The 8,670-nt window shown below is 43.6% G+C and overlaps 1 protein-coding gene across 1 annotated transcript in view; it reads right to left on the bottom strand.

Annotated features, from left to right (window-relative positions):
• Positions 1–3,683: 3,683 nt before the first annotated feature.
• HAPSTR1 (HUWE1 associated protein modifying stress responses) overlaps positions 3,684–8,670 on the bottom strand; it is a 29,342-nt gene continuing 24,355 nt past the window's right edge. Inside the window, exon 4 of the mRNA XM_063315216.1 lies at positions 3,684–7,301. Within this exon, the coding sequence (XP_063171286.1) occupies positions 7,057–7,301 (245 nt within the window). The 3' untranslated portion in view covers positions 3,684–7,056. The remainder of the gene's footprint in view (positions 7,302–8,670) is intronic.

Here is an 8,670-nt window from a genome sequence, read left to right as displayed (position 1 = left end):
CTGCTTGGACCCGCACATGAACTACGCTGATACGTTACAACCTCTGAGGTTCTTGGGAAGAACTCAATGTGAATGAAGGCCAACACCAGCTAAAGAATGGGCAGCTGTGATTTCACGTTGTTGTGGATATAATAATAATACCTCTACTTTTACAGTTCACCTGTTAGTATTAAGTTCCTAAACTAGCCAACATCCTCCAACCTTCATCTTCAAACAGCCTTGTCCAAGATGCCAATTGCAAGGCCCTGTGGGAGTCGTAGGTATTTAGACATTTCATACGCTGGCAATTCCCTTAACATCTTGAGTACTTGTATAATCAAAACGGCTACAGGGAAGCAGATTTCCTAAGTTCAGCTGAGTATTTAAGAATGACTGCCTATTATTATTAACAACCAGTCAGTAAAATAATTAATAGCATTAAATATTATTAAAAATAGGTGTTATTAACTAAATATGTGTAAACCACCTTAAGCGTCTTAACCCATCTTAAGCATGGCTGGTTGGGGAATTTTAGGAGTTGAAGTCCACTCATCTTAAAGTTGCTAAGGTTGAGAAACACTGGTTTAACTCAACCCAGTTGGCTTTTGGGGGTGGATTATAATTTGAATTCTCACATTTGAGAATTTGAGGTTCAGGCCTATTTTTATTTCATCTCTGCCACCCCAGTAGATAAGGCAAAAGAATAATCTCTTCTCAGATTGAGTCTGGCTGAATAAAGCACAGGTCCGTGCAGTTTTCTTGGCATTTTACAGAAATGGTTTATCATTGACTTCTTCTGAGATTTTTATCAACTTCCTTGGGATTCCCATGTGGCCTCCCACCCAAGCACTCAAACCTGGCTTAGCTTCTTGAGGTCTGTTAGGATGCTATCATCACAACCCTAGCAGTTGTTGTAACAGACCCTTTTGATATCACCCTTCCTTTCTGGGCAACCTTTACATTGCCCACAAGTTACGGTCACTCTGACACACGACTGCTCTTTGAAAAAGCCGAGTCCAAATCAGTGCAAGCCCTGGAAACTGCCCAAATGCACTGAACGTGGGCATTGTGTTTCCATTTTTGAAAGTTAGGTTTCTAGCCCTTACCTTGTAATGCTCAAATTGCCACCTAGCCTACAATGCAATTACACAGACCTCACCACATTCTTCCTGGGCATTTAGGATTGAACGCAAAATGGCACTGAAACCCCAGGGAAAGTTCTGTGGTGCTGTTTCATTTCCTAGAAGGAGCAGAAGTTGTTGCAAAGATCAGGACAACCCTGCAGAGCCAGCCTTTTGGGATTCTTCACAGCCCAAGTGGTCTTGGGGAGCATCTGTGTAGCCGAGTAGGCTCTCAAGCTGTGGTGGGTCTATTTGGGAACCACAGGGCAGGCAAGACGCTTCCTGCCTGGGTCACCTGACCGGAAGGAGGGCTTAGAATGGAGCAGTGGGTAGCATTGCCAGCTGATGCCAGCTGCCTCTCTTATCCAGTTACATGGGGGGAATTTTCCAGAATTTTTTCCCTCCAACATCCCTGGCCTGATCAAGCCCATTTTCAGATTCAGTCTTTCTTTGGCTGGCTTCCAAATGTGGTTCTGTTCTGTTCTGTTCAGGATGAAGCACTACCTCGCTGGCAGACAGAACCCCAAGTCTCTTTATGTAGGAAATATCAAACTTATTTAATAGCAAGGTAAAAAAGAAAAACTCAGAATTAATGAGCAGATACAGCTAAGACAGTGTAGCAGTCACAGAAAACCTAAGCAACTTAGTTTAGTTTCCCTTACCAGAGAAAAGGAAAAATTGAATAGAGGAAAACAATAAAAAGATAAAATAAAGGATAAAATAGAAATACAATGGCATCAAAGTGCAAAAAAACTGAATAACGTCATTCCAAGATTAGGAGATCTGTTTTCTTTTGATGGGTTAGAATTTCTTTACATAATTTCTCTCCAATACTCTGTTGGCCTGGAAAGAACAAAATGCAAATTATGCCAACCTGGCTACATTTATACATGGTCGTTTCTCGAGGCACAATTCAGACCTAAGGATTGAACCAGCCTGTCTAGCCCAGCCTTTCCAAACGGATGGCTTTCCAATGTGTCGGTACAACGGCTACCTGGGAAATCTAGAAGGTGCCACAGAACTAGATCTAACTTCTTAATATTGGCTGGGCTCACACAACACACTTAGCTGTGTGAAAACAGCATAGGGTAATTGGCAGGGTTATGCGAATGTAACAATGGCTTTTTGTTAATCCAGGTTTAGCACTAGAAAAGCAGAGACAAGGGATGTTTGGGGTGATTTTGCCAGCCAGGGATCAAATAAGGGGTTTTTGGAGTCCTGCAAAAGAACATTGGCAAACAGTTCCTCTGTGACCACCGGGTGGCCCTTGGAGATACACAAACGGCAGGACGGAGATCCTTGGGCAGCCAGAAAGTAGATCTGCATGGTCTGCAAACAGGTTCAGGGAGCCTTCACCTCCCATCGTTTAATAGCAGCAGGAAGGGTGACACACACTAAGGCCACAACTCCTGCTGCTCGGACCACAGCGATACAGTGGCTGTCCAGCCTGTTTGAACACCTTCAGAAAGGTGATCCATCACCTCCACAGAAGCTCCACTGCCGAATTGCTTATCTTGCTTTTTTATCCATTCAAAAGGAACTCATCTTCTGACTTGAGACCCTAGATCTGGGGCAAGAGAGACCAAGCTGTGCTGCCCGTAAGTGTATTTCATAACCCCCTTCAATTTCTTACTGGTATGCATACTATTCCTTCAATCCCATCAGTTATAATTTAATAGAACTTTTAAATTGTTTATCCTGATGATTCTTACTGTATTGGCTAGTTTTCTATTTATAATTGATGCAATTCCAGTAGGGTTGTCACATTAATCCAGTTACCCTGAAAATTCTTATTCACTCCTACATAGCATGCACATCTTTACTTTATTCATGGCTGTCCTACCAAAAATCTGTTCAAATAAAAAGTAGGAAAGGATTATCTTTCTGTTCTTGTTGGTAAAGTTCTGATTGTGATCTTTTAAGCCTTCACTGTGGGCCCCTCTGGGAGGAAGAGCATAGACACAAAATCATCTTGCCTTGTTTTTAAGACATTCATTGACTTGGTAGTAATAAAATTTCATCTCTTAATCCATTCCTATTTGGCTAAAGCACCCTGCCCTTAACTATGCTAAGATAAAGCTGAATTGTTTCCATTTGTGTATGTGGAAATCTGAGCTGTGATACTGAACACTTTTTAACTCTCAGTCCAGGATGGTTGCTAGAGTCCCAGGATCTGCCAAAACAGTTCCCACAAATACAACATCTGCCTCCTACAGCAGCCCCTTCTGCTCTGGCAGAGTACGTGGGACCTCAACAGAGCCTCAGTTCCTCCACTGGCCATGTGGATTGGCTAAATCTCCCATAACACCCCACACATTTGCAGGCTGCTGAGGCTGAACGTAAGATCCATTCCAGCCGGATTTTTCCCCAGGATCAAGTTGGTTCATGATTTGCCGCACAAGGGCGGGCTCAAACCCCAACCCAGGGAAAACACGTAAAATGCCAGCCCCACGATCTGTTGTGACCCTGCCCGTTGCAGCTCGTGGCCCCTGCCACAAAATATTACACAGAAGCGGGTGACCAAATGACTGCCCACCCTGACTAGCTCAACAGTGAAGCAAGTAAGCAAACACGCAGCATTGATTTATTTAATTTTATTACGGTTTTAAAAAGGTATCTATTTCTCCAGCAGAGCAAGGTCACATTTGAAGATTTGCAGGAATTCCATTTCAAACAAAGGAGGGTGGGGGGAAGAATCAGCTTTGCATTACTTCACTATAGCTCAAGTGTTTTAATATTTAAATTGAATTTTAGTAATATGCAAGCCAAGCTCAGCTTCAATGCAGGATACACTATATGTAAAATCTGCCCCACATTCATGTTAAGTTTGGTTTACAGGGGAAAACAGATGAGACAAGTATCACCAGAAGGGCATCCAATCAAGTCAGATAAAAAAGCTGAACTGCAACCGACTACTTCTCTACTCCACCTTAAGTACTAAACATGTCTGTTTTATAATAGTTATATTCTTCCCAAAGTCACAATCAAGGAGTGACCTGCGGGAATATTCCATGGCCGAGCTTTAAAGAAATTTGCTTGTGACACAACCCACTTCTCCAATGAGGGCCATCATGCAATCTAGATTATGATTATTTTGGCAGGAGAGTGAACATTTTGACAGCAAATACAATTTGTTTTTAAAAAGCAGTAAAGGAAAAGTTGAAGCTTTACAAGCACACAGACTATAAGGGCAGCTGGCTTATCCAAGCCTGTTTTTCTCTTTACCAAAACAAAAAGATGGCACCAAAATTTTTAAAATGCTCAAATAATTTTGTTCAGAGGAGCTAGACTGAAAGCAAAGCTTCAAAGCACAGAAGAATTACTCTAGTCTAATTGGTAAGAGGAAGGGGAGGATAATTTCCACACACAGAGAGCTACACGCTCCGTTCTTTATCAGTCTAACTGGGCAGCCATCTTGACCTTCTCCATCTAGCATTTGGGCTGGGCTCATAACTACTTTGGAGAAACCACGGACCAAAAACCTCAGCAAAGCTCCATACTCATTCAGTACACCTATGATTTAAATCAAGGAGTCTGTGAGTTCATCAGTGGCCCAATTAGTAATTTCCTATTTCTCCATTCCAGGCCAATTCCTTTCTGAGTATTAGGTGGCTCTACTCACTAGTTGAGTTTTTCAATTAAGATTTCATTCTTTGCTTCTGAAGTACTTTGTGTTTTTTGGCAGAATATTCTTTATCGTTTTGCACCAGTGTTAATCCTGCACCCACAAACGTTAAGTGCTAATTCTCGAGAGAGAAATGCTTGTTTAGACCAGATATGAAAGAACCACGTCACACAGACACTCTGCAGTCTGGATTCTTGTTAAGTCAGGAAGCCACCCATGAGCCGCACTTAACATGGGCAATCTTTAAAAAGAACATCTAAAAAAATAACAGAACCTGAGACCTGAGGCTGGAATTAATTTTAAATTCTCATAGTTTCCTGAACAGGTCACTTCTAGCTGTTTAAGATGTAATTAGCATTTTTTTTTTAAAAGCCCCACAAAGTAAATGAGAACATATATGCTTCTCCCAGAGCATATTCGTGGCCTTTTAAGTTGAGTACCCTGTGCTTCACATTACATTTTTCAAAGGCAAAAACAAGGGTGCACAATTCAACAGGTCCCTTACTGCTGCCTGAATCCCACCCAATCAACCCCGGTCCCCAAAGTTGCAATGATTTTTGCTGCTGAGACAGGTCTCCACAGGTTTGATACAACCACTCCCAAATTAAGAGAAATGGGAAGCCACCAGAGATGAGAGATCTGGGAAAACATCTGACTGATGGTGTATGAAGAGGCTCTAAACTAAGAATCCAGTATTACCAAGCTGCATTCAAGTGGAATCTGGTTCCAAGGCTATTTTGAATCACTGCAAACAGCCCTTCTTACAGCCATGGAAGACTAGAGTTCCCATCATCCTCAGCCAGAAGCTCTACAGAAGACAAGGGATGAGGGGGCTTTAGCCCAACACACCTGAAGGCCACCAGAATAGGGAAGACTAAACTACCATCCTCAAAATCATATTAGCCAGTGGGTGAGTTATCACTAACCTTTTCATTGATTAAAACAGGACAGATCTCTGGAGCTACAGAAAAGACAGTTTGCGTGCCAAGGTGATTTTTTTAGGGGGGGGAGAGAAGAGAGGGGATTTTGGACCCAGGTAGAGCAGTTCAGCCCTTGTGCCCTGGCCCCTCTCCCTTTTAAATTTCCCAAGGGTGATTCAGTGGTAGGTGTGTCACACACCTGACTTCAAAATGGTGGCACCTTTTGCTGCACCAAGATCACCTCCTCTTGGCAAATGACTGCTTGGCCAGCTCAACCCCAAAGCCGTGGGCTGGTTTAGCTTTGCAGTGCTTGGCACTGAGGCTACCTGAAAGGGATTTTCCCCTCACAGCACAGCGAGCTCACATCTCATCCAAATGAGAAAGAAAAAGCTGTGCCCGAGACACTGGTGGTCCTGCCTTTTAAAGCAGCTCAAAACCCATCCCCACCATGAGGGAAAACAGAAAGGCCACAACCCCCCAAAAAACAGGTAAGAGTTCCTACCCATCCAGTTTTCTCCCTGCACACAGAGGACATATATGATACATACCTGTATTACCAAAATCACATGGCCTCCCAGTTACAAAACACATTCCTCAGTGCAAAATTTTCTGCCGTATGACTTAAGCTATCAATTAAAAACCTTCCAGGTAGAAATTCCTGGGGCAGCGGGAAGAGGGGGGCCTGGGGCAGCTGCTTTAGAGCTCAGACACACAATCCCGACAAACAGCCTTTTTGTAACCAATTAGTCTCTGCTGCATCACTGTCAGGGAACCTGTTTACATCACCTCACAGCCGTCAACTGCTTTTTAAACTTAAAAAATGGGTACAGGCCAATACTTACAACTTGCATACTTATTTATATAGAAAATTATGTGTCCGGTAGAGCTTTAAAAGGAAAATAATACATATATATATATATATATATATATATATATGTTTGTGTGTATATATATATATATTTATATTCTAAAGGAAACCTGTGGGTCTTACACGCCAAGTCATGGTGTTGACACTGTTGTCAAACATGGCAATACTGTTGAAGCAAATATTTAAACACGGCAAGAAATAAAGGACAAAAAGCAATCTATAACCAAATAAATGTCTGATATTTCCTTTCTTCCCTTTAAGAGTACACGTAAGGTCACTTTCAGCCTTGGAACGGACGTGCGTTCTACCTGCGATGAGCTTGCTAGCTACTACACAACATTGGAAATCCTCTGCTAAAGAATCTACTCTGAAGAAAGCCATAGGTTCGAGAGGAGTCTACTCTCAGGATGTATTCTTTCTTTTATGGCAATTTTTGTGTGACTCAGGAAGAGAGAGCCTCAAGTTTGTTTTCCCAGTGGGCAGCTGAGCACCAGCGGGCTTTCGAGCAACAGGGTGGGAAGGGAAGGGCGAAAACGTTGCTGTTTAGATCATACGATTGCGTTTATGGGTCGGGGAGTCCGTAATGCCATCACCGCACTGGGCTGAGGTACGCTTTCTAGTTCCACCATTGTCCAAGTGGAGTGCCATTTCTTCAGATATGAAAGTGTTCAAGTCAACGTCATGGAGTCCGTTTCTCCTTCGACTCCCGTTGGAGCCACTGCTCACGTGAGTGGGTGAGCCCGGGGTGCTCGAGCGAACACTGATGCTAGCCATCGCACCACTGAGACCTACAGGAGAAAAAGAATGAAGGCATTAGCTGGTCTGGGAGCCAGGGTTACTACAAAGCCAGATGGGCATGCTGAGGGGTGAGAGGGGCTGGGAAAGGGGAGCCATAGGTCTTCCCTCGACATCTACGTCAACGTGCCCCCACAAATTGCTCTGGACGACATAAACAGCAGATCATTTACAGTTTGGGATCCCTATAAAAGCTGCAGCTCTTCCTATTGGAGGCAACCTGAACACAAATGGCAGACTTGGACCCTGCACAAGAAAATACAGGGCTTCCTATGACTTTGGGTGCTGCACAGGCTGCAAAGGGTCAACTGTACCATCCCCATCAGAATTTAGGAACACAGCTGGAGAAAGTTATGGAAGTGCCCCATAGATCCCTCTGGGACCTGTTCAGAAAGGCCCTCCTCTTGCCATCAAGTCTTTGCTAGTACAAAGATATTCCAAATTGGTTGGCCACAAATTGGTTAAATCACAGAAGTCATCCTTGCCAGTGCCTTTTTCTTTTTTTGGCTTTCCCATTCAGTTTGCCAGCTCAGGGAACACTGGAAAAAAGCCAGTTCTGGAACACCTTGGTTATGCAAGATGTTGGGAATTTAAAGTATTTCACTAGCTCTTTGTTTGGGGTGTTTGCTCAAACACACAGATCGTATATGCACATGTGGAAAAGGGGGTGGAGGCAAGTTTGGCCATGCTTCTTGGCCAACTTTGTCATGTGTCATCTGGTTAACTGGACATAGCTAGACATTTTCAGAATCTGGGATACATAACAACAGAATTTAAATGTCTTGAGGGTAAGAACTTGCCCATTGTTCATCTCTACTAGACTTATGCTCCCCAAGCATCAATATCGGTTGTGTTCCACTCACCCAGAATCTAAAGAATACCCACTTCCCAGCATCTACCATCCCAAGGTTTAGCAAAGGCACATGAATAAAACCAGATGCTTCAGAATATCCCCCCAGCTCTAAGCGCAACCTCTCCAAAAAATTTGCCAGCCAGCCAGCAGAAGGCCTTCAGAAGTCCAATCACTGACAAGGGCAAGCACAATGACTGGAATCAACACTGCCCCTCATTGCTGAGCCCTTTCCAGAAGTCCCAAGTCTGGAATGGGGGGGGGGGGAGGGTTCTTGCTGCACTCAGGCTTCCTATACCATTTGGGAGCTAACTACCAGTTGCATCTGCATCACCTAACAGCTGGCGCAGCAATTAGATGCAGAAGCAGACTGGAGCAATCTTTTGGCTGTCAAAGGTGAGGAACAAGAGAGGGAAGATAAATACTAGCCGGGGGCACATGTGGTGCAAAACAAGGCCTTCTGCCAAGCAGTTTGAAAGGGGGTAAAAGATTCCAAGCAAACTAAGGCAGTT

This window comes from Candoia aspera, chromosome 14 (genome assembly GCF_035149785.1).
Source record: "Candoia aspera isolate rCanAsp1 chromosome 14, rCanAsp1.hap2, whole genome shotgun sequence".
In the NCBI taxonomy this organism is placed as follows: Eukaryota; Metazoa; Chordata; class Lepidosauria; order Squamata; family Boidae; genus Candoia; species Candoia aspera.
The sequence above is the reverse complement of the archived record's forward strand: the minus strand, read 5'-3'. Positions and strand labels throughout refer to the sequence as shown.